The sequence below is a fragment of the Danio rerio genome, chromosome 6, assembly GCF_049306965.1.
Source record: "Danio rerio strain Tuebingen ecotype United States chromosome 6, GRCz12tu, whole genome shotgun sequence".
Classification (NCBI taxonomy): domain Eukaryota; kingdom Metazoa; phylum Chordata; class Actinopteri; order Cypriniformes; family Danionidae; genus Danio; species Danio rerio.
In genome coordinates, this window is record NC_133181.1 from 50,137,037 (window position 1) to 50,164,508 (window position 27,472).

Consider the following 27,472-nt stretch of genomic DNA (forward strand, 5'->3'; position numbering starts at 1 on the left):
GCAGCCATATTGCTGATGTTTTATGAACTGCATTGCAATTTTCAGCTAAATCCTTCAGAGAATTTTACTTCACCACATTATTCAAAGTATCTTTTTTATCTTTTTTTTTTAAATTTCTATTAAAATAAGTACATTTAAACTCGCATCTGGTCTCTGGTATACTGATATAATACATGAAAATATATCACCGGCCACTTTATTAGGTACACCTGTCCAACTGCTTGTTAACGCAAATGTCTAATCAGCCAATCACATGGCAGCAACTCAATGCATTTAGGCTTGTAGACATGGTCAAGATAAACTGCAGCAGTTCAAACCGAGCATCAGAATGGGAAGAAAGGTGATTTAAGTCAGGGGTTCCCAAACTTTTCAGCCTGTGACCCACAAAATAACAATGACAGTGACTTGCGACCCCCAGTATTCTCTGCGTAATGTAAGGTAATGTGCGTATTTATTTATCGCATTTATTGTGTATGTTAATACACCCAAAGCGCTTCACAATCATGAAGGGGGTTTGTCTCTCCACACCACCACCAGTGTGAGCATCCACTAGGATGATGCGACGGCAGCCACAGGACAACAGCGCCAGTGTGCTCACCACACTCCAGCTATAGATGGAGCGGAGAGACAGTGGTAGAGCCAATTCGGTGGATAGAGATGATTGGGAGGCTGATGGGTAAGACCGCAAGTTGAGCGTCTCTGCCAGCCATATCTCTAATAGTCATATCTTCGCCCCCTGCTGACCTCACTAACACCACTTTCAACAGCAACCTAGTTTTCCCATGTGGTCTCCCATCCAGGTACTGAGCAGGCTCAGCCCTGCTTAGCTTCAGTGAGTAACCGGTCATGGGCTGCAGGGTGATGTGGATGTAAAAACAGGTGGTTATAAAAACAGTGCACACACACCAGTAGGCCCAAGGCCCAAATGTTGGTCACTCTGAGACCTTTTACCATATTCAGTCATGTCTTTTCTTTTAAATGTATGTGAGTGTGGTAAAGGTGTCAGATAGTTTAACCTGGTGCCAAAAAATCAATCTGCTGCAACTGATGCTATTGCTATGCATTTAATGTAAGGTAATTACTTCAGGGCTTGCAATCCAACGAAAATAAGTAAATATTTATAATAATAATAATAATAATAATAATAATAATAATAATATATTTAATTTGTAACATACTTTTGTAAGACTCAAAGCTCAACAAGTCAAAATACCAACAATAGCACAAACAGCACAACAATAAAAAAGATTCAATAAAACAATTAGAATATGAACCACAAAATGGAATAAAGAAGTCAACAAAACGATCATCCTTAATTAAAAGCAATGCTGAATAGGTTAGTCTTAAGAAGCTTCTCAAGACAGTCCAGAGAAGCGGCATTCCTAATGCTGATGGGTAGGGCATTCCACAGCTTAGGCACACTGTATGAGAAAGCCCTACCAGCCATGGTCTTGAGTTTACAGCGTGGCTGATACAGGGTAAGTCCCGATGCCAAACGAAGACTGCAGGCTGAAGTGGCAAAGGTCACCAGGTCACAATGAAAGTGGTTGCAGGAGAATGGCCAGACTTGTTCAAGTTAATAGAAAGGCAACAGTAACTCACATAACCACTCGTTACAACCAAGGTATGCAGAAGAGCATCTCTGAATGCACAACATGTCCAACCTTGAGGCAGATAGAAGATCATACCGAGTGCCACTCCTGACAGCTAAGAACAGGAAACTGAGGCTACCATTTGCACAGGCTCACAAAAATTGTACAATAGAACTTTAGTAAAACATGTCAATATGGACCAAAATCTCTGAGGAATATTTCCAGTACCTTGTTGTATCTATGCCATGAAGGATTAAGACAGTTCTAAAGGCAAAAGTGGGTTCAATCCGGTTCTAGTAAGGTGTACCTAATAAAGTGGCCGATGAGTGTATAATTATTTTTTTTTATTGTATTATGTAATGTATTACTGTAAAATAGATAATTCATTTTCCTTATTCAAAGTATAATTACACTGAAACAAATGACATCTTTAAATTTACCTCAATAGAATACTATTATTTTATTAAAATGGTAATCTTTTTTATCCTTTCTTTTCATTTCTAATGTTTTTATTCTAAATATTTATTGAGTCTCTTGTTTCCTTGCCTAATGTTTTATTGTCATTTTTGAACATGAGAGAATTTACAGCTCCTTTCCCCCCCAAAAATATATCAATTTTTTTTTTAAATATATTTACAGACTTAAGAGTATCTTTCTTTTACTCTCTCACTTCAAGCAAGCGCAGGACATCTATCCATTTCTAACACTACAAATGCGAGCTGAAATGTGACTCAACAGGCAGTAAATACAGTGAATTGTGTCATCCTCTATTCATGTTTACACATCGCCCCCATTGAGATTCTCGGTGTGTGTGTGCTTTCAAAGAGCGCTAAATCTTTATTGATCAGGATCAACTCTTTAATTCATCCAAGCTTGCTTAGACAGGATTACACTAAAAGCTGCCTCGAGGGTTGTAAATTTATCCACACTGCTGGAATGAGGGAATCAGAAAGGCCCAGCATCTGTTTGCTGAAGCATGACCGCATAACGACATGAGATGCAGGAAATCTAGTAAACGCAGCATCAACAGTAAAAAAAAATCCAGTACATTTTCCGTTAAAAGCATAAATACAATTGAAGACACAATTATTAGCCCTCTTGTGAAATTTTAGTATTATTAGTAACTTTAGTATTACTTTTGTCTCATTTCTTTAAGTGTGGCTGAAATACAAATAGATGGCAAGATTTTTTTTCATGATCACCATTTCATGGAGAAATCCAGCGTTAAAGAATTTACTGTATAAACCAGAATGTCACAGAATTTGTTCAATTTGGCATAAAAAATAAATAAATCTAAATCTGTAGCAGTGTACATCTAATTAAATCACAATATGATCTGTCCCCTGTAATTATTAAACTGTAGGTAATTAAAGGTGATTTTAAACATCTTATCTCTGATCTGCACGTTCTGTGTGTCTTATGAGTGAAACTGTTGGTTTTATTACATATAATCTGTATGTAATAAATGTGATATGGTTTTATAGCTAATGTCCTATGTACATATGGAAACTCACAGCGTTTTCAGGGCTACCCTTCAAAATAAAAGTCTGGTTTAATTTTAGATTTCAGTTCATCTGAAAAAAATGTCAAACTTTTATAGGGTCCTGAAAAATTTAATTTGTCATATATTGTTAAACTGAATGTTTTGGAAGGTTCCTATTTTTTAATTATCATAAATTGTTGTTAAATTGAATATGTTTTATAAATAACTAGTTATTACTATTTAACTGGCCATTCTGTTTTCTAAAAATATATACAGGTAAATACAGTTGCAATCAGAATAATTAAACCCCCTGAATTATTCGCCCCCCTGTTTAATTTTGTCCCCCAATTTCTGCTTAAGGAAGAGTAGATTTTTTTAAACACATTTCTAAATATAAAAGTTTTAATAACTCATTTTTAATAACTGATTTATTTAATCTTTGTCATGATGAGAGTAAATAGTATTTGACTAGATATAACTAGGCAGGACAGGGTATTTAGGCAAGTTATTGCATGGTTTCCGCTACATTCATTCTTCCGTGGCGGGGCACCACACCAAAATTCATCCCACCATGGCTACATTAAAGCATCTTATTCAAATTATTCGATCGTTTTTTAAATAGCGGGTTAAAATCGCACTGAAAACGTATTAAAGGTAAGTGAATAATAACAGCGCAAACTTTTCTGTGACCATAGTAGTGCTGTGCGTTTTGTTTAACCCTTTAAGGTGACTTGCTGACTGACTGACTGACTGACTGACAGGTGCGCGATGCGTGAGGCCAGCAAACACGGCGTAGCTCTCAGTTATGATGAACACAGGTGACTTTGTCTTGCTGGAGTTTATAGTCGTTTCACTTTACTTCAGGATGCATTAATGCCGCGGTCGGCTCCACAAGTCTATCGGAGACATTCATAAATATTCCTTACAAATCTAATGAATGTTGGAGACATACTCGGTACATAACAGCACTAAATCACACTTCAGCCGCGTTTATTTGAGGGCGCCCAAGAAAATCTGCACTTGAGCAGCGTAGGCTATATTTGAGGGCGCGCAAGAAGTTTTGTGCACGAACAGAGAAAATCGGCGCTCAAGCAGATATTGACACGCTCGTAGGCTATTACATGAATGCGATCTCGACTGAACACTGCGCCCATGACATTTGTCAATAAAATAATGCCACATGTAGTGGTAGATCTGTGTAAAATGCCCAACAGAGTCTGCCGCCACAGCTGGAAAAAATACTAGAGGAAACACTGCATTGTATAACAATGGTTTGTTCTGTAGACTCCAAAAAATAAAGCTTAAAGGGGCTAATAATTTTTTTAAAAAACAGTTTTTTTTAATTATATGCTTTTATTCTAGCTGAAATGAAACAAATAAGACTTTCTCCAGAAGAAAAATATTATCAAACATACTATGAAAATTCCCTTGCTCTGTTCATCAGGATATTATATATATATATATATATATATATATATATATATATATATATATATATATATATATATATATATATATATATATATATATATATATATATATATATATATATATATATATATATATACATATATATATATATATATATATATATATATATATATATATATATATATATATATATATATTTATATATTTATTTATTTATTTAATAAAAAAACTACAAAATAACTAATAAAATTAATTCTTAAAAACAACAACAAAAACAAAATTTGTGAGATTTTATAGGGCCCAATGATTAGTGCAAGTCTGTGTGTTAGCATGCATGCACGTGTGTGTGTGTGTGTGTGTGTGTGTGTGTGTGTGTGCGTGTGTGTGTGTGCGTGTGTGCGTGTGTTTGTGTGTGTGTGTGTTCTAGGATCAGGCTGTCTCCCTGTTGGAGAGTAGAGCACATATGGGCATTTCCTACTGGCGTTTCTCCCCGTCCCAGCAGGCTTTGCCTGGCATGAATCTGGCCGTAATGTCGACATGGGGCCACAGTGAATGCAGTCGCCTGGCACGCTATCTGTCTCTCAGGACACACACATCCAGACCCACACTGCACACGCACAACAAACACAAATGCTTTTCTGCTTCATGGAAATGGAAAGTGCTCTGAGAATGATTTATATATTGTACTACTCATAAGATTATATGTTTTTTGAAAAAGTAAATTATCCTCACCAAAGCTGTATTTATTTGACAAAATATAGTAAGATTGTATATATTAAAATAAATATATACAGCTGAAGTCAAAACTCTGCGATTTTTTTTTTCTTTATTTTTCAAATATTTCCCAAAGGATGTTTAGCAGAAGGGGTTTTATTTGTTTATTTTTCTTTTGGCTGTGGAAAGTCTAATTTGCTTTGTTTCGGCTAGAATAAAATCTGTTTTTAATTTTCTAACACTATTTTACGGTCAATATTACCAGCCTCTTCAGCAATATTTTTTTGATTGTCTACAGAACAAAGCATGGTTATACAATGACTTGCCTAGTTCACCTGATTAACCTAGTTAAGCCTTTAAATGTACCTTTAAGCTGTATAGAAGTGTCTTGAAAATTATCAAGTAAAATATTTTTTACTGTCATCATGGCAAAGATAAAAGAGATCAGTTTTAGCAATTAGTTATTTAAACTATTATATTTAGAAAGGCGTTTCTTTTTGTTATTCAGAAATTGGGAAAAGAAATATACAAGGGGGCTAATAATTCAAAGGCGCTAATAACTCTGATTTCAACTGTAGCTTGTAAAATATTTACCATCACTGCAGTTCCTTTGAAGTAGTAAAGTTAAAGAATTTCTAGCACCATTATTCTTGACTTAATGTCACATGATCTTTCATAAATCATTATATAATGCTGATTTGATGCTTGACTTCATATATTTATTATAGACCTACCGTCATGTTTTTTCAGGATTCTTTGATGAGCAGCTACCAAGTATTATAAAACACCTTAGTGTGAGGATCTTAAGTTGACAGATTAACTGTAAAACTCTGTTAAAACTATAAATATGCCACCTTAGTGCTTTAATAAAGGAATGCTGCTTTACTGAAGAAGCTTTAGTAACTTGTAGACTTGATTATTATGAGATAGGTCTCCTGAAAGTGTGTGATCGTCTTCATCTCTCTAGCTTTAGGTGAATGTCTGCTAAGGAAACATTTATTCATTTTCCTTCAGCTTAGTCCCTTAGGCTGTACTCACACTAGGTACAGTTGCCTCGAACCGGGCCAAAGCACGCTTGTCCCCCCTCCCGTCTCCCCCGACGGCCCGCGCTCACACCACAAACGGGCTTCGGCACACTTACGTCATCGCTGCTGGGCTGTTCAGTGAGAAGCGCTCTCTCACTCAGCAGCACAGTGGAGATTTCTCTAGTTATATCGTTTCAGTCGTTTGATATGGCGTCAAATATTTAGCCAAACAGTCCTGAGGGATGCGGAGACACGCAGTCAGATATTTCGCCGAACAGATCCGCCACTTTTGGCGCTCATAAACAATCATAAAGCCCTCGTGCTGCAGGAATGAGGAGGTCTGCTGAAGGCGCGCAGCTGTCGTGCAGTGAGGAGTTCTCGTCTTTAATAAACGACGGCAGTTTGCGTTCACTGAACAGTAAGAATGATTAATAAATCCATATGAAACAACCCCTTAAAAGTCATGTCTCGCTTTCAGTTTCGGGCTTTGCCGCGTTTTGCACTCACACACAAGCCCAAATGAACCGCGCTCAGGCACACCTCTTCCAACCGGGCCAGGGCCGGCCAAGTGAACCGTGCTTGAGCCCGATTCAGCGCACTCACACTTCTCAAACGATCCGGGAAACGGGCCTGGGCACGGTACGGATGGCATAGTGTGAGTAGGCCCTAAGTTACCAGGGGTCGCCACAGGGGAATGAACCGCAAAATATTCTGGCATATGTTTTACGGAGCAGATGCCCTTCCAGCTGCAACCCAGTACTGGGAACACCTATACACTCTCTCTTTCAAACACTCTCAAACACTACAGCTATTTTAGTTCATCCAATTCACCTATACTGCATGTCTGTGGTCTGTTGGGGAAACTGGAGCACCTGGAGAAAACCGACATGAACACTGGGAAACCATACAAACTTCTCACAGAAATGCCAACTAACCCAGCCAGGACTCAATTCAGTGACCTTCCAGCTGAGAGGCAACAGTGCTAACCACTAAGCCACCATGAAACACCACTAAAGCAACAGTATATTAGATTCCTTTCAATAGTTTGCTGTTGGTTGGCATCTTAATGTCCTTGTTTAGTGTCCAGCTGCGGTGTGCTTTACACTGCATTTGGTAATGTAAGGTTTGGATGCAACCGCTCCAATTCCATGAAGCTCTCTACACACTGTTCTTGAGCTAAACTGAAGGCCACGTGAAGTTTGGACGACTGCAGCTATTGAATCTAGATAGTGGGCGACTTCTGCGCACATCAGCATGCTGTGATTCTATGTGGCCTACCGCTTCGTGACTGAGCTGCTGTAGATCCCAATTGCTTCCACTTTCTTATAATAATACTTATAGTTGACCATGGAATATTTAGTGGTGAGGAACTTTGTTGCACAGATGGCAACTTACCATGGCCCCACGCTTCACTGAGCTCCTGAGAGTGAGCCATTCTTTAACAAAAGTTTGTAAAAGCAATTTGCATGCCTAGATGCTTGATTTTATTATTATTTATATATATGTTTTTATTTCCTTTATTTAGCCAGGAGATCACATTGAGAAAGTACTGTCTCTTCTTCCAGTGAGACCTGGTCAAGATGGCAGGCAGCACATAAAGTTTCATATAAAAATCCCAAACAATACCACAAAATTACAAAATCACCATTCTAAAAATCATCATTTATACATCTGTTGCCATGCATGTGATTAAAATGAACCCTTTTCACAAGACGCATTTACAGTCATCAGCATCATAAACCCTATTATTAATTTTTTTTTTTTTTTTAATTGCATGAACATTTATATGTATTTATGTATGTATCACGGCAGCACGGTGGATTAATGGTTAGCACTGTCTCCTCACAGCAAGAAGGTCGCTGGTTCGAGTCTCGGCTGGATCAGTTGGCATTTCCGTGTGGAGTTTGCATGTTCTCCCCATGTTTGCATGGGTTTCCTCCGGGTGCTCCGGTTTCCCCCACAGTCCAAAGACATGTGCTGTAGGTGATTTAAATAAACCAAATTGTCTGTAGTGTATGTGTGTGAATGAGTTTGTATGGGTGTTTTTGAGTACTGGGTTGCAGCTAAAGGGGCGCTAGCTGCATAAAACATATGCTAGAATAGTTGGCAGTTCATTCCACTGTGTCGATCTCTGAAATAAAGACTAAGCTGAAGGAAAATGAATGAATGAAGAAACAAAAAAGCCCTCAAAATGATTGAAATTCATAATAAAATACAGAAAAAAGTTTCTTAACATAACAGCCATAAAGCGATAGCAGTCAAGAGCAGTGACTGATTTTGTCCTAGTGTTTTGTGGTTTTATTAATACACCTACATCGCATTTACTTATTTAGCAGATGATTTTATCTGAATTGACTTACAGTACAATTATAAGCATAGTTGACAGCATGACTATAGCTTGCAGTCAGCCATGGATCCTGTTTATTGTTGCATGTGCATTTTCATCCTCAACTCTTTACATTTACTCATAGGCCCACACGGAATCTGCGAGCGCAGAATTCAGCAGATTTTTAGCCCATCATTGATTCTGTTTATTTACTTGTGCAAATGTGTGTAAATCTATATTTATTCAGTTTTTCAAATAATTTCAGTACAACTATTGACTAATATGAAAATGTTCATAAGATTTATTTACAGTACAGTTTGTAAAGTAATATTTTAATATGGTTCTCAAAGTGGGGGTCGGGACCCCCAGAGAGGTCACAGTACAATAAGGAGGGGTTGCCTGGTGATTTCCAAAAATCTATTTATTTTTATTGAACCATAAGATTTACCATATTTTATTTATAACCTACTGAAGAGAGATAAAAAAATAGTAATTTATAGTTACTATATACTATATAGTTACAATAGCAACTTATAGTTCTATTGGATTGCGACCCCTGGGGCACATTATAATAAAGACACTGCAATAGCGTCAGATGAAGCAGATTGATTTTATAACACCAGGTTAAACTTTCTGGCCCATTTACAGCACTGACATACAAAAAAAATAAATAAACAAAGAATAGACTTGGGTCTATGTGCGTGTTTGCGCCATTGCAGGCAAGGTTTCTGTATTTATAACCACCTCAGAGAATATTGGGGGTCGCGAGTCACTGAGATTGTCATTTTGGGGGTTGCGGGCTGAAAAGATTGGGAACCCCTGTTTTAGTGGATATATTATATGAGGGACTTGCTTTGTTTTCCACATAAATTGGATCTAATGGTGTGCATTGTAAACATTAAATAAAAAATTAAAGACAAATTATTTTTTATTTAATATATTAAGTTTTTTAGTTATGATACTCCCAAAATCATTCCACATAAATCCACAGACTTTTGACAAAATTCTCTGCATTTCTGCAGCAAAAAATATAGCAAAAAAATGTCAGCAGATTCTGTCTGGCCCTACTCATTAAATAACATAGTAATGAATAATTATTTTAACTGCATTTTGATATATTTTGACATGAATTTGAGAATTTATGTGCAGCTTAAGCTAAAAGATGACTTTAAATTTGCATGTTCTGCTCGTCTCTGAAACTGAGCCCATGCAAAGGCAAGGCAAGGCAAGTTTATTTATATAGCACATTTCATACACAGTGGCAATTCAAAGTGCTTTACATAAACAAGAATAAAAGAGACAAGTGTAAGAAAATGAAAAGAAATAATAAAAATAAAAATTATAAAAATAAGAATAAAAAATATATAAAACTGATAAAAATGTGTTAAAATGTTATAAGATAATGAAAAAGAAGAAAAAAAAAACACAATAGTGCAATCTGTCGGACGCAGCACAGTGCTCATTCAGTAAAGGCACAGCTAAACAGATGTGTTTTCAGTCTTAATTTGAATGTGCCTAATGTTGGAGCACATCTGATCATTTCTGGAAGCTGATTCCAACAGCGAGGAGCATAGTGGCTGAAAGCTGATTTACCCTGCTTTGACTGAACTCTTGGAACTTCTAGTTTATATGATCCTAAAGATCTGAGTGATCTGTTAGGTTTGTATTCAATCAGCATATCTGTAATGTATTGAGGTCCTTGGCCATTTAGTGATTTATAGACCAGTAATAATACTTTAAACTCTATTCTAATTGTAACTGGGAGCCAGTGTAAAGACCTGAGGACAGGTGTGATGTGCTCTGATTTCCTGGTTCTAGTCAGAATCCTGGCCGCAGCATTCTGGATGAGCTGTAACTGTTTGAACTGTCTGTCTTTAAAACATGAATAAATCTAATAAACTTTAATAAATCATGCTCATCCCATGCTGCAAGAGTCACATTACACAATTTTACTGATTTCCATGTTAAAATGGGCTTGGCTAGAAAAGGGCTGGAACAGATATGATACAAAAATTGTTGATAGCTAGTTTCATAAATGAATCGCAAATTGGATTGTGATTATTTGCAAAGTCCTAATTGTAAGTACCGAACAAACAGCTGTACACACAAATGCACACATGACAAACATGTTATCTGATAAGCCCAGAATATCATTAGCCCATTACCCATTGTTTACTTCTGATTTCATGAAGTTAAGAAGCTCCTTTAATTGATCGTTTATTGTGAAAAGAAATGTGTTTTGTATTTGTGTTGTGGAAAGGGAACACTGGCCTTTTTGCATTCCTTTATGTGTCCTTCTTCAGCGGGTTACCTCAAGCTGAGTAAAGCATGTTTGCATGGTGTAAACCTGTGCGAACTGACTCACTGACTGTGAGATTTAGAAGCTAAATCCACTGAACATTTCTGAGGCTGCACTGTCATGAAATTCTTTTCAGACCAGATGAATACCCCGAGGTTTTGCAGACAGAATTTACTTCAGGCAAGTAAACAACACCACCATCCAGTGCGAGCAGGAGTGTATATGGAGTTCATTTACAAAAATAACCCAGTTTTATACATTTTCATAAATCATTACTTTTTATTGTGCGCACTCAGTGGCCACTTTAATAGGTACACCTTACTAGTACTGGGTTGGACCCTCTTTTGCCTTCAGAACTGCCTTAATTCTTTTAGGCATAGATTCAACAAGGTACTGGAAATATTCCACAGAAATTTTGGTCCATATTGACTTGATAGCATCACGCAGATGCTGCAGATTTGTCGGCTGCACATCCATGATGTGAATCTCCCATTACACAACATTTCAAAAGTGCTCTATTGGATTGAGCTCTGGTGACTGTGGAGGCCATTTGAGTACAGTGAACTCATTGTCATGTTCAAGAAACCAGTCTGAGATGATTCACTCTTTATGACATGCCGAGTTATCCTGCTAGAAGTATCCATCCTAAGATTGGTACACTGTGGTCATAAAGGGATGGACATGGTCAGCAACAGTATTCAGGTAGGCTATGGCGTCGACACGATGATCAATTGGTACTAAAAGGCCAAAAGAGTGCCAAGAAAATATCCCCCAACACCATTACACCACCAACAGCCTGAACTGTTGATACAAGGCAGGATGGATCCATGCTTTTTACGTTGTTGATGCTAAAGTCTGACCCTACCCTAGTTCAGGCAACGTTTTTCCAATCTTCTATTGTTCAATTTTGGTAAGTCTGTGCGAATTGTAGCCTCAGTTTTCTGTTCTTTGCTGACAGGAGTGGCACCCGGTGTGGTTTTCTGCTGCTGTAGCCCATCCGCCTCAAGGTTGAGCGTTCAGAGATGCTCTTCTGCGTACATTGGTTGTAACAATTGGTTATTTGAGTTTCTGTTGCCTTTCTATCAGCTGGAACCAGCCTGGCCATTCTCCTTTAACCTCTGGCATCAACAAGGCATTTGTGCCCACAGAACTGCCGCTCACTGCATAGTTTCTCTTTTTTTAGACCATTCTCTGTAAACCCTAGAGATGGTTGTGCATGAAAATCCCAGTAGATCAGCAGTTTCTGAAATACTCAGATCCATCTGGCACCAACAACTATACAACATTCAAAGTCACTTAAATTACCTTTCTTCCCCATTCTGATGCTTGGTTTGAACTGCAGCAGATCATCTCGATCATGTCTACATACCTAAATGCATTAAGTTGCAGCCATGTGATTTGCTGATCAGACATCTGCATAATGAGCAGCTGGACAGGTGTACCTAATAAAGTGGCCGGTGAGTGTATATAAACACAGTAATCTGTCTTTGCCAATGAACTCTTCATACAGTTGAAATAAGAATTATTAGTCTCCCTGTATATTGTTTTTCCCAATTTCTGTTCAACGTAGAGAAGACTTTTTTTCTGAACATAATAGTTTTAATAACTCATTTCTAATAACTGATTTATTTTATCTGTGCCATGATGACAGAACATACTAATTTACTAGTTATTATTCAAAATACTATTAATCAGGTTAAAGTGCAATTTAAAGGCTTAACTATAGGGTAATTAGGGTAACTAGGCAAGCCATTGTAAAACAGTGGTTTGTTCTGAAGACAATCAAATAAAATATTGCTTAAGGGGCGAATAATACTGACCTTAAAATGGGTTTTTAAAACTTTAAATCTGCTTTTATCTTAGTTGAAATTTAAACAAATAAGATTTTCTCCAGAAGAAAAAAATACTATAGGAAATACAATGAAAAATCATTTGAGAAATTGTTTGAAAAAGAAACAAATATTCAGAGAAGGGCTAATAATTTTGACTTCAACTATATGTACATGGTACTATATGTACCATCAATGTTAGGTTTTGTTTCTATCAAAAAAGTCAAATGTCATTTTTTTTTTTCCATCCACAATAATTTTGATCTCCTAAAAAAAGAACCAGTTTGTTAACAAGTCTCATGAGACATTAGTATGAAAAATGACAGTAGAAGTGTTTCATACCATCATATGTCCCACTCTCCAACAGTAATCCACTCTCCTCCAGGATGCGAAAATCCCCCACGCTGATGAAATTATAGTCCACTCCTGGAACCTCCCCATCTCTGGGCAGCCGAGTGGTACCTTCCAGTAAAACAAACACAATTAGAGACAGCAATGTACTTCTGGTGAGAATATCCAACACCCACAATCCCCTTCACTGGAAACTTTGTGTCTGTCTAAACACAGCCGCAGATTGAGCGAAATTAAAATTGGATTCCCTGGCTGCATTTCAGCGTATCCTTTCAGAACGTGTGCACTCAATCTGAAACTGTAAACAGAACAGATCCCAAACTCCCATAGATAAGACCTGGAAACTGTTATTCCGAATATGGAACTGGGAAACGTGAAATGTGTATTAGCAGAAATGTGTTCCAGATATTATAATTATTTAAAACTTATTTTTGATTATACCATAAGAAGCATTACATTTGATAATTTTGCAGGTATTACAGGAACATTTCTAGTGGATGTTCTCTTTATGTTTAGCATTCCAAAACAAGGGGCTCTATTTTGACGGTCCATGCGCAAAGTGAAAAACGCAGGGCGCAACTCTTTCAGGGCGTGTCAGAATGCATTGTTGCTAATTTAAGGAAGGGAAAATCCGCTTTGCACCGTGGCGCATGGTCTAAAAGGGTTGAGTTTATTTTCTTAATGAGTTATAGGTGTGTTTTGAGAATAAACCAATTAGAGTCTCATCTTCTATTCCCTTTAAGAGCCTCGCGTCGCGCCACAAGTGTATTTGCTATTTACATGACGTAAAGTAGGTGTAAGTGGAAAAACTGAGCATTTCACAAGCAAACAGTTAACAGTTTTTTTTTTAAACAGAAAACAGTTAAACAGAGCATCTACCGAGAATAAGAGATAAATGATCTACTTCCACTTTCGCTCTCGTGGATAGGGAAACCTTTGAGCACAGACATCAGTTAGCCTATAAATAATAAATTTTGTTTGTTAAGCGCAAATATTTGTTTCAAAACAATTTCCAAATTCAGTTCTAATTTCCAGCAAACGAATAAATGAACAATAATAACAAAATGTGCTCAAAAACCTGAGTTATATCCTAAAACACATGCTGTGCCCCATATGGTCTAAAGCCTGCAGGTGGGCAAATCTAAGCTTGTTTTGAATAAAACAAATATAAACATGGATATAATAAATAATACTGCTAATAATAATAACATTTTACAAAAGCAAATTGTTATGAATGAACTGAAAAAGCCTCCCGAGATGAAAAAGGCATAAAAGCAGTGGTTTTTCAAAAATAATATGTTTTGTAATATTTTAATCCTTTATATTTATATCCTATATATTCCTATTATATCCTATATATATCCTTAATAATTTTTTTTCATATTTAAAGATATTTGCGTATTGTTCTACATCTTGTGTGTATTAAGCAGTGTGTAAGCGAGGCACAACTCTGCACTCGACTTTAGACTGGGTTTGTTTTGGTCTATTGCAGGGGTGTCAAACTCAATTCCTGGAGGGCCGAAGCCCTGCACAGTTTAGTTCCAACCCTGCTCCAACACACTTACCTGTAGGTTTCAAATAAGCCTGAAGGACTCAATTAGTTTGATCAGGTGTGTTTAAATAGGGTTGAAACTAAACTGTGCAGAGCTGCGGCCCTTTTGGAACTGAGTTTGACACCTGTGGTCTATTGAAAAATCTATTATAGTTTCTCAAAATAGCAACGCGCCAGCAGTGCGCCTCAGAACGCCTTCCTTTTTAGACCAGAACGACTATGGGCGCACATATGAGCGCAAATGCATTTGCTATTTAAACAGCGTAGCGCAATTCATCAAAATGACTCTTGAGCCAAGCTGAAACTACCAAAAGACTATTGCGCCTTGCCGCTCACGACCCCCAAAATAACAACTCCAGTGACTCGCAACCCTCACTATCATCGGATGTGGTTATGAACATATAAACAGTTAACGATGCGCACACACACACCCATATGAACTTTATAAACAAGCTTATTTACAACACAAAAAAAGCGCAACATTCTCATTTAGTCATTCATTTTCTTTTTGGCTTAGTCTCTTTATTAATCAGGGGTTGCCACAGGGGAATGAACCACCAACAGTGGATGCCCTTCCAGCCACAATCTAACACCTATACACTATTGCATTCACACACAAACACAATAGTCAATTTACCTTATTCAATTCACCGATACCACATATCTTTGGACTGTGGGGAAAACCGGAGCACCAGGAGGAAACCCACATGAACACGGGGAGAATATGCACACTCCACATAGGCATGCTAACTGACCCAGGCATAATGTGTAAAAACATGACAAGTTATCCATGTCAGGACTGCTTTAAGGAAGTCAAAGTAAAAAAGGAAAGGTTGTAAAAACTTTGACTGACATTATAAATGGACTTGAGGGGAAAGTGACCTATTTAAATGACTTGGTAAAACAGCCAGCGGAAAATGTTTTGCTGTGCATTTTATCATCGTCATCCTATATGGAAGTTAATGGTTACAAGTTTCTAACATTTTTTTATTGTTAAATATCTTATTTTGTGTTCAACAGAAGAAAAAAAAATGCTTATATGGAACTACTTGAGAGTAAATTTAAATTTTTGGCTGAACTATCATTTAAAAACCACACCAGATAACTCTGAACAAACATTCTATTAACATTACCGGAATAACATCAACATTTAGCCTATACCTAAAGTCAATTAACTATCTAAAGTTCAAAGAATGAAAAAATAGCTTGTAAACACTAAGAAAGATGTACTTATTAGCCAAACCGAGTAGAACAAGGCCATATTACATCATATCAGAGGAAATCATGTGTTATTTAGTGTGTTATTCAGGCATAGTGTAGTCGCAGATTGTTCCATTCACAGGGGAGACGGTGACACAAAGGTGGAAAGTGTGCACAGACTGTGTAAAATGAGATTCAGCCTCTGAAGCGTTCAGCACATTTGAAAGACGTGTGTGTGTGTGTGCATGTCTGCAGTGTAGCAAGCTTTCACAAATACCGTATTTTCTTTCAGTTTCTCAGACATGTCAACATTTACTCATCCTAATGTTTGGACCACTTTCATTGGTTAGACTCAAAAGAAGATATTTTGGAGGATGTTCAAGCTGCTCAAAAATGTATTGGGAACTGTCAGAAAACCCCTTAAAAGAGGATATTAAATTCCAAATGTAACTGATTACCTACAAAACCTACAGTAAATGCAAAGAAATTTACTTTGAGTGAAAGCATCTGCTAAATGTGGAAGCTTGTTTTCACCAAAAAAAAAAAAAAACTTCTCTTTAAAGATTTGCTAGTTTATTTCTTGCAGTTTTAATAAGGAAAATTGTGAGATATTATGTCAGAACTGCATCAAAATATATACTTCAAGGAATTTTGAAGCTGCTCAAAACTGTACTATGATCAGGGACTGTCAGTAAAGATACAAAAGGTATGAAGATCTAAATTTGATCGATAAACTACAAAAACTACAGTAAATGCAAAGAAATTTACATTGATTGAAGGCATCTGCTAAATGTGGAAGATTGTTTACACCAAAATTATATTTTTTCCCTACAATAGTCTTCTTTTCACAGATTTGCTAGTTTATTTCTTGCAGTTTTGAAAATTGTGAGATATAAAGACTGAACTGCAACAACAATATATATTTTACAGGATCTACATTGTGAATAGTGCTATAGACAAATAAACAAAACATATGATGTTGAAGCTACTCTAAAGTGTACTGTGATCTAGGACTGTCAGAAAAACCTCCATAAAGAGTACTAAAATCCAAGTTTAACTGATGAACTACAGAAACTACAGTGAATGCAAACAAATTTACTTTGAATTAAAGCGTCTGTTAAATGTGTGTGTTTTCACCAAAATAAACTTTGCTTACAATAATCTTCTCTCCACAGATTCGCTAGTTTATTTCTTGTAGCTTTGAAAAAAAAAGTTGAGATATTAAGTCAGAATTGTGAAATGTTAAGAAGGAAACTTAAGAATTATGAGGTGTAAACATGAAATTGCATACATTGTTTGTTTTTTGTTTGTAAAAATAAAAGTTGCAATTTTTGTGATTAATTTAATTAACTTTTGACAGAATTATTAACCCTTACACAAGAACAATCACACCTTGTATAGTCTCTGACGTGTATAATCACACCAGTGTGATTAGAACAGTAAGAGCGCACATCATCAACTTAAAGCGCTTGTCATAAATTATGATTTATCCGTGCTTTTAAACAAATAACTTTTTTTAGGTTTTCAGACATTCAAACACACTACAAGCAAAACATAAAAGGTTCAAAAATGCACCAAGATGTCTAAGAAAATGCCAATATTCATTATTTTTCAATATAATTAGATGATTTGTTCACATCACACTGTTTATGTTACTAGAATATTTTCTCTACTCCTCTCCCTGTTGCTTACCTTTTAGTATTTTGACAGAAAATTATGAATAAACATGGCGTAAATCCAACAGTATAGATCTCTCCTGCTGTTGTTACTAGAAGGGATACAGCTGCAATCGGAAGTTAATGAGAAGTATTAATATTATTTAATAATTTACACATTACTTGTATTTTATTAGCATCTACCCCTACCTTAACCCTAAACCTAACCCTCACGGTAATGGAAAAATATTATTTTTTGTGCAGTGTCAAATAAATGACCCTATATTCACGTCAACTGTATCCCAATTAGACTTCACCACGTTGCAGAAGAGGCATGAAAGGGTTAAATGTAAAGTCATATTGGTCAGATATCAATTTATAATTGTGATATACTAAACTCCAATTATATTTATTTTCAATTTTTGTCTCATGGCAGAAAAAGAGTTGCATGGTTAAATGCATTATAAACTATTATGTGACTTACAGAAGAAAACAAAACAAAACATGGATTTCTAGCATCATGATGCCAGAATCTTCATTTCTGGGTGAATTATTCCATTCCTCAATGGATGTACGCCAAGATAAAAAAATTTTAAATTCTGCCTGTTTAAGCCTGCGTGAGTGTGTTTACTTGAAAAACATCAAATATAAACTGTACCCGTTTGGGCCTAATTTCAGAGGTGGGTTGTTTAGCAGCAAAATCCTCATAAGAGACATCCGAGGGTGGTTTTTTGCGAAGGAAAGGCCAAAAATAAAAGATGACATTTCTCAGCTCTGTTCATGTGTGTGTGCTAGAAAATGCCACCAGGCTCTACTATTATTTGAAGGACATTTACATTAGAACCAGCAAACTGAAATGCCAGAGTCAAGTGTCTGAGGAGACTTGACTCCAACTTAAAGCAAATAATATTAAAAATGGTCTCCTTTACATTTTCCTAAGAGAGCGACTGTTTAAATGCCACAAGAAGAGGGAACTGGAACAGCAGTCGTGGTTATGGATATTAAATGTCTGCAGGCGAGGTTAAAAGAGTTAACTTGTTTGACATCTATAAAATAACGATATAGAAGGGCATAAAATGGTTTCCAATTCAGTTCTTAATGCAATGCTTTTCCTCTCGATTTATTTCGCACTAAAATTTTGTTATCGTAAAAAAGGATCTAAGAATATAGGGTTGTGGGTTTGTCTGGGTAACAAAGTTAAGTTGTGTAAAAGTTTAGACAATATAGAAAACACAAATAAAAAAAACAAAGTAGTGACTCCCTTTGACTTGTATTTCATTGTTGACAATATAAACTCAATATTTCATGAAATATACATTCATTCAGACCTGCAACACATTCCAAAAAAGTTGGGACGAGAACAGTTTAGGGCTAGTAATCAAGTACAGTAAATTGGCTTAATAATGATGTGATTGGACACATGTGATGTCAACAGGTGATTGTAATTATTATTTAGTACAAAAGCAGCATCCAAGAAAGGTCTAGTCCTTTAGGAGCAAAGATTAGCAGAGGATCGTCAGTTTGCCAACAAATACATGAGACATTTATTGAAATGTTCCTCAAAGAAAGATAGGAAGACATTTGAATATTTCAACTTCAACAGTGCATAACATCTAGGAATGGGCATCATTAAGGTTTGCTTACTACTTTTGTTGATACCACTTATCGGTTCTCTTATCAGTTTTATACTTAAGGCACGCACTGGAAACACAAGCATTTCTCAGGTGAGATTGCCAACTGTGCAGACGAATATCAATTATCGCAAATTATAAATGTTGGTCAGTTAAATTAGGCTCTTGTGAGTAATGTTTATTCAGCAATACTTCTCCAGTATCGATAGCAGAACCGTCAACGTCAGAGCATATCGATACTGGTCTTTTATAATGTAGCACCAATAATTATAAAGTACCAAGCTACGGTCCCCATCCCTAACAACATCACTAAAAGATTCAAGGAATCTGGAGGAATTTCAGTGCATAAAGGACAAGGACACATCGTCACCTTGAAATTATAAGTTTCTATCTGCGTTCTAAATGATTTTGAGATATTGAGCTTCAAAGTTTTTGCATTCCATAGCAAACAGTATGTGTGTAACATTTGTTTTGTTTTTTTAAATAAAAGGTCCTAAAATGTAAACAACTTATAAAAAAACATCCCATAATGTAAATAAGTTGTCATTTAATAAGAATACGTCAATAACTCAATTTGAACAAAAACGTCAGATAGAACCTTAGAACTCTAAGGTGACGACAAGCATAAGCTGAACAACCGTGATGTCCGATCCCTCAGACAGCACTGCATTAAGAACCCTTATTCATCTATAAGCAATATTAACACATAGGCTCAGGACTACTCCGGCAAATCTTAGTCAAGTTCCACAATATGTAGTAACATCCACAAATACCAATTAAAACTGTAATGTGCCAAAAAGAAGCCCTATGTTAACAGTGTCCAGAAGTGATAATTTACTATAAAATGATTCATCCGGGTGCTCCGGTTTCCCCCACAAGTCTAAAGACATGTGGTATAGGTGAATTGGGTAAGCTAAATTGTCTGTAGTGTATATGCATGAATGAGTGTGTATGGATGTTTCCCAGTGATGGGTTGCAGCTGGAATAGCATTCGCTGCGTAAAACGTGCTGGATAAGTTGGCGGTTTATTCCGCTGTAGCGACCCCGCATTAATGAAGATTCTAAGTCGAAAAGAAAAGGAATAAATGAATGCACACACTTTTTCTTTTTCATTCCTATTGTATTTTCAACAGTTAAATTCCAGCAATAACAGCTGCCATTTTATTACTATTCATTTTACAGATTTTGGTTTTACAAAGTACATGTACATCTTGTGAGGTTTAAATGCAGAATTGCTATGAAATAATACAGAGGCTAAACTCTGACTATAGCAAACAAAGACTGTGATGTGGCAGGTTGTGCGCAGGTTTCATAACACCAGGCATTTACATCTCGCTTGGCCTCTGAAGAGAGTTTAATGAGAGTCCGGTTCTGAAAACAGTCCGCAGGTCCCTCAGGCGAGCAGGACTCTGGTGGAGAAGAGATGTGAGAGCAACCTCAGGCTGCTCTTTATTCCTCTCCATCACAGAAGCTTTTAAGAGCTTCTGTTCATGCCTCCATAAAGCAGCTTTGTGTCTGCAAACACCGGAGGCCTTCGCATCCTCCAACTCTACTTTCTTCCCTTCTTTAACCTGCCGTTTTGGGCTGTTCCTATAGTTTACTGACTAAGGTAAAGAAAGAAACCGAGAGAAAGAGAGTAACTAGGCCAAGAACAGAGTGACCTAAGGACAAGTAGAGGCTACGCTTAAATTAAATTACATTTTTTGTGTGTCGTTTTATTTTAATTTGGGTCATCTCAGGCCTGCTAATTTTCCCTAAACATCAAAGAGTAATTCTTTATTCTTACAGGGGGGGGAATTATTCATAATTATATCGTCAGTTTTAAACTTTGACAAATTTAAGAATAAATCCTACAATGTGTTAATCAAGAAGTCTATTATTAGACGGTTCCGACAGCTGGGATAGTAAAGCTGATGTCTAGGTTTATTGCTGGTGATAAAATGCACAGCGAAACATCCTCCGCTGGCTGTTTTTCCCAAGTCATTTAAATGGGTCACTTTCCCCTCAAATCCATTTATAATGTCAGTCAAAGTTTTTACAACCTTTCCTTTTTTACTTTGACTTCCTTTAAGCAGTCTTGACACGGATAAATTATGTTGTTACACTTTATGCCAATCAAATATATTTACTTATTTAAGTCATTCATTCATTTTCCTTCAGCTTAATCTTTTTGTTCATCAGGGGTCACCACAGCGGAATCAACCACAACTTATTCAGCATATGTTATATGCAGCGGATGCCCTTCCAGCTGCAACCCAGTACTGGGAAATTTGTTTATTCTTTGGACTGTATAGAGGAAACAAGAACACCAGAAGGAAACCCACGTGAACACAGGTAGAACACGCACACAGAATTGTCAACTATCCAGCCGGGACTCGAACAAGAGGCCTTCTTGCTGTGAGGCGACAGTGCTAACCAATGAGCCACTGTGCCTTGCGTTTTTTTGTGATTTTGATCATTTCAATGGATAGGTCACCCAAAAAAGAAGATTTACTTACTATTTAGTCTTCCTCAATCTTTGAGTTTCATTTTTCTGTTAAACACAAAAGAAGATATTTTGAAAAATGCTGAAACATCTGATTATTGACTTCCATAGTAGGAAAAACAAATGCTATGGAAGTCAATGGTTACCGGTTTTCAGCATTTTTCAAAATATCTTCTTTTGTGTTTAGCAGAATTTTCATTATTGGGTAAACGATTCACTTAATTATTCAAACAAATGAATTTTGAAGTTTAGTGAAATAAATGCTCCTTTTTATATAATGAAGATGACTATCTGACACTGCAAAAAAAGACCATGCAGCAAAAAAAAAAAAAAAAAAAAAAAGCATTTCTTACTTTTTTGTCTTGTTTCTAGTCTAAATATATGAAAATTCTTAAACCAAGAAGCATTTTCTAGAAAAGCAAAACATATTGTCTTGTTTAAGAAATAGTAAGCTGAAATCAAGTGACTTTTTCCTTAAAACAAGCAAAATAATCTTCCAATGGGAAAAGCAGAATATTCTAATGTCAAAAAGAAAAACTATTTTATTGTGTTTACCCTATATTGCTGAAAACCTGTAACCGTTGACTTCCCTAGTATTTGTTTTTCTTATTATAGAAGTCAAATGTTTACAGGTTTCAGCATTCTTTAAAATATTTACTGTTGCTGTGCCTTTAAAAAGTGGATGTAAATGCCCTTTTTACACGTGACATCAGAAACTTTTTCTTCCATAATCTGCATGTTTGCTGTCATGTCTAATATTATTTGTGCCGCCTCAGGCTGCCTTCAGTAACAGCCTCTTTGTAATAGTCTTCATTAGCTTGTGACATATTCACAAAACAATCAGCGCTGGAATGTGCCGTGCAAAATCTCATGATGATGATCATGAATGGTTAAAAATAAACTTAAGCTGCTCTTTTCTAACACTCAAATACTTCAGAAGGAAATTTAGTGTGACAGGAGCCACAATCAGCATGAAACTGATTGAGCTACGGTGGATCTCTAGTGTTTTTTGTAGATTCATAACAAATGATTTTGCTGCTTGATCAAACTACTTATTTAAAATGAGGTGAAACAACAATAACTAAGATTTTTTTTAACAACTTTATTGCTTTAAGTTCAATCTACTTAAAATTGGTCAAGTTTATTTGATTTGAATTAAGTGTAGCCATGTATTTTTTACAGTGTATAAATAAATAATTTTGTTGATTGAATTTTAGCTAAGGCCGTCACGGTGACGCAGGGGGTAGCACGATCACCTCACAGAAAGAAGGTGACTGGTTTGAGTCGAGGCTGGGCCAGTTGGCATTTCTGTGTGGAGTTTACATGTTCTCCCCGTTTCCTTCGATTTCCTTCGGGTGCCTATAGTTTCCCCCACATTACAAAGACATGCGCTATAGGTGAATTGAATAAGCTATATTGGCCATAGTGTATGTGTGTGGATGAATGTGTATGGATGTTTCCCAGTGATGGGTTGCAGCTGGAAGGGCATGTGCTGTGTAAAACATATGCTGGATAAGTTGGCGAGTTCATTCTGCTGTGGCGACCCCAGATTAATAAAGGGACAAAGCCGAAAAGAAAATAAATGAATGAATTAATTTAATGATTATTTTTTATTTATGTTTAAATTATTATTATGTTTTTTTATTTAACATTTATTTTAATTAATTTAATTTAATGATTTCTTGCTCAACAAAATTAATAATTTGCTTGCAAAAAATATTTTCAAAAGTTTGAGGTCAGTTCTTTTTTCATGTTTTCTTTTTAATTATTAATTATACACTATTTAATATAGTTTATCAAAAAAAAAAAAAAAAGTTAAATTTTAGCCGAAAAAGAAAATAAATGAATGAATGAATTTTGGAAAACAATGTTCTGAATGTTCTGAAAAATGTTCTGGATATCAGTTAGCATATTAAGAAATTTCTGAAGGACCGTAGTGACACTTATGGAGTAATATTCGCTATATTATTCAAAATTTTCTTGTTAAAAAGTAGAATATACAACAAATAGAACAGAAAAAAACGCACTCAAAATTTTGTTTGCTGTTAGTTCAAACTACTTTTTTCAAACTGAGCTGAAACAACATAATACTTTAGCTTTTTTGCGACAACTTAATAGTTTTATGTTCCAACTGACCAAGCCAGTCCTCAAACCAGCGAACTTCTTGCTATAAGGTCACAGTGCTAACCACTAAGCCACTGTGCCACCTATACACACACACATTCATTCATTCATTCATTTTATTTTCGGCTAGTCCCTTTATTAATCTGGGGCTGCCACAGGAGAATGAACCAGCAACTTATCCAGCATATATTTTACACCGTGGTTGCGCTTCTAGCAGCAAGCTAGTACTGGAAAACATTCAAACACACTCATTCACACTACGCCCAATTTGATTGATCCAATTCTCCTGTACCACAGGTCTTTGGACTGTGGGGGAAACCAGAGCACCCGGAGGAAACCCAGGCTAACATGGGGAGAACATACTCCACACAAAAAATGCAGACTGACCCAGCCGGGACATGAACCAGGGGCCATCTTGCTGTGAGGACACCGTGCTAACCACTGAGCCACCGTCCTGCCTATACACACATATATAATAAAATAAATCTCTTTTTCTTTGTCCACTAAAAAATATTGTGTCCTAAAGTGTCATAGTAAATTTGGCCCCTCAGAGTGTTTCATGACACATTTGTCACTGTCACTTATCAAATTAGACTAAATAGGGAACAACCAACTAGCTGAATGAGAAGCTAATGAGCAGTGCTACTGCTCGGAGAAGAAAGATGCTCTCAGAAAAACCACTCCGCAACAAGCCTCTAGAGAAACACAGCTCAGAGGAGAGCCGGCAGAGGGACGGAAGAGTCTGTCTCAGTAACTACAAACACACACACACACACACACACACACACACACACACACACACACACACACACACACACACACACACACACACACACACACACACACACACACACACACACACACACACACACACACACACACACACACACACACACACACACACACACACACACACACACACACACACACACACACACACGATTCACTGCAAACACCAGATCAGGAAACACTGACAGGTGAGATCAGATCATCGTACCGAGATAGGGAAAGGCTAAGAGACACACACTTCTACATGGTTGTAAATGAATCCTTATAAATATACTGATTATTGTTATTATTATTATTATTATTATTATTATTATTATTACTGTTTTTTTCCTAAAATGTTGATTGTTAAATTTACTACTACTATTTACTGTGTTTACCAAGTTGATATATGTTGTTTTTAATGTAAACTTTATAAATGCTTTGGCAATACATTTGTAACATACATTGTCATACAGTACATACAACATTGGGCTTCATGTTTTCCACATTTTTTAATGTTACAGCCTTATTCCAAAATAGATTAAAATATTTTATTGCAAATTTAATAGAAATAAAAAGGCTAAAAAATCTCATGTACATCAGTATTCACAGCCTTTGCTTAATACTTTGTTGATGGAAGCAATTACAGCCTCAAGTCTTTTTTTGAATATGATGGCACAAGCTTGGCACAACTGTCCTTGGGAATTTTTGCCCATTCCTCTATTAGGTTGGGTGGGAAGCAACGGTGTACAGCCATTTTCAGATCTCTCCAGAGATGTTTAATAGGATTTAGGTCTGGGCTCTGGCTGGGCCACTCAGAGACATTCACTGAGTTGTTGTGAAGCCACCACATTGATATTTTGGCGGTGTGCATTGCGTCATTGTCTGGAAGATGAACCGTCGCCCCAGTCTGAGGTCAAGAGCACTCAGAAGCAGGTTTTCATTCAGGATGTCTCTGTACATTGCTGCATTCATCTTTCCCTCTATCCTGACTAGTCTTTCATTTCCTGCTGCTGTAAAACATCATGCCACCACCATGCTTCACTGTAGGGAGGTTATTAGCCTGGTGATGAGCGGTGCCTGGTTTTCTTCAAACATAACGCCTGGCATTCACTCCAAAGAGTTAAATTTTAGTCTCATCAGACCAGAGAATTTTGTTTTTTGTGGTCTGGGAGTCCTTCAGATGCTTTTTGGGAAATTCCAGGCAGGGAGTGGCTTCTGTTTGGCCGCTCTAACATACAGGCCTGATTGGAGGATTGCTGCACAGATGGTTGTTCTTCTGTAAGATTCTCTCTCCCCACAGAAGAACACTGGTCACTCTGTCTGAGCTCTATCGGGTTATTGATCACCTCCCTGACTAAGGCCCTTCTCCCCTGATCACTCAGATTAGATGACCGGCCAGCTCTAGGAAGAGTCCTGGTGGTTCCAAACATCTTCCACTTACACATGATGGAGGCCACTCTGCTCATTGGAACTTTCAGAGCAGCAGAAATTTTTCTGTAACTTTCCCCTGGCTTGTGCCTCGAGACAATCCTGTCTTGGAGGTCTACAGACAATTCCTTTGTCTTCATGCTTGGTTTGTGCTTTGACATGCACTGTCAACCCTGGGACCTTATATAGACAGGTGTATTCCATTTTAAATCATGTCCAATCCACTGAAATTACCACAATTAAGCTGCTCAAACATCTCAAGAATGATCAGTGGAAACAGAACGTACCTTAGCTCAATTTAGAGCTTCACAGCAAAGGCTCTGAATACTTATGTACATTTGTTTTTTTCAGGTTTTTTATGTATTTTGTGTAGAAATGTGAGGAAATAAATAAATTTAATTCATTTTGAAATAAGGCTGTAACTTTAAAAATGTTGAAAAAGTGAAGCACTATGAATACTTTCCGGATGCACTGTGTGTCCCTTTAAAGAAAAGCAAAAATAAAGCAGAAATGTGTGATGTTCCTTTAATGTTTGGTTGAATATAAATAAAAAAGCATTATAAAAGATAAACAATGCAAAATTGTACAGAAAATAATTTCAAGTGAAAACTTTCACAATAACAACAACAACAATAATAATAATAACAATAATAATGTTCTTCCAGCTGTAACCCAACACTGTGAAACATCCATACAGTCTTGCATTCACACTCATACACTACGGACAAATTTGTTTATTCAGTTCACCTATAGCGCATGTCTTTGGACTGTGGGGGAAACCGTAGCACCGGGGGGAAACCCACACCAACATGGTGAGAACATGCAAACTCCACACAGAAATGACAACTGGTCCAGCCAGGGCTCGCACCAGCGACCTTCTAGCTGTGAGGGAATCTTGCTACCCACTGCACCACCGTAAAGTGAAGATAAATTTTTGAAAATGCTGCGCAAAATAAAACTAATAAAACAAAATATAATAAAATCTCAAAAAAAAATGTGCAGCACATACTGCTCAGATCAGACCTGGATTAAGGGAGAAAACTTATTTTCAGAAATGTTTATGAATTTTTTTATTTTGTATTTGTTTACCTTCACAGAGAGAGCCGAATGACTCCACAAAATGTATTAAATAATGGAAATGTTAACACTGTGGAGCAGTTTTGTTAATTTATAAATCAAACTTAACTATGTGCTTTTTTGTTTTAGAAAAAGAGCAAAAAAAAATCTGTGAGTATTATGTTTAAGAAAATCGAAAAACTGATTTATATCAGCATAAATTCCTAAGGTCTATGGGAAGTCAGATAAATGTGTGTGTGTTTGTGTCTTACATGGAATGGTGCGCAGGTACAGGTTGTCTCGGATCACTTGCTGCAGTTTGTGGTCGATTGATCCTTTTTGAAACTGCAGGCTGAGATAATGCCTCAAATCAGAGTTCAGCACTTTACCTGCAAACAGAGGAAGACAGAAAGACATTTAGAAAATGTTATGAAAACAGATGCTTGGCTTTGTGCTAACATGTAGACTCTCCTCTCCCAGAGGGGATACATATTGCTCTCTTAAAAGTTAAAGGAATAGT

The 27,472-nt window shown here is 36.6% G+C and overlaps 1 protein-coding gene across 8 annotated transcripts in view; it reads right to left on the reverse strand.

Moving 5' to 3' along the window:
• The window catches only part of magi3b (membrane associated guanylate kinase, WW and PDZ domain containing 3b), a 248,841-nt gene that overhangs the window by 63,287 nt on the left and 158,082 nt on the right, over positions 1–27,472 (reverse strand). For all 8 annotated transcript variants that reach the window (XM_073954525.1, XM_073954524.1, XM_017356705.4 and 5 more), the window contains 2 exons: positions 27,225–27,341; positions 13,042–13,161 (listed from right to left, as the gene is read on the reverse strand). In XM_073954525.1, coding sequence (XP_073810626.1) covers positions 13,042–13,161; positions 27,225–27,341 — 237 coding nt within the window. The remainder of the gene's footprint in view (positions 1–13,041; positions 13,162–27,224; positions 27,342–27,472) is intronic.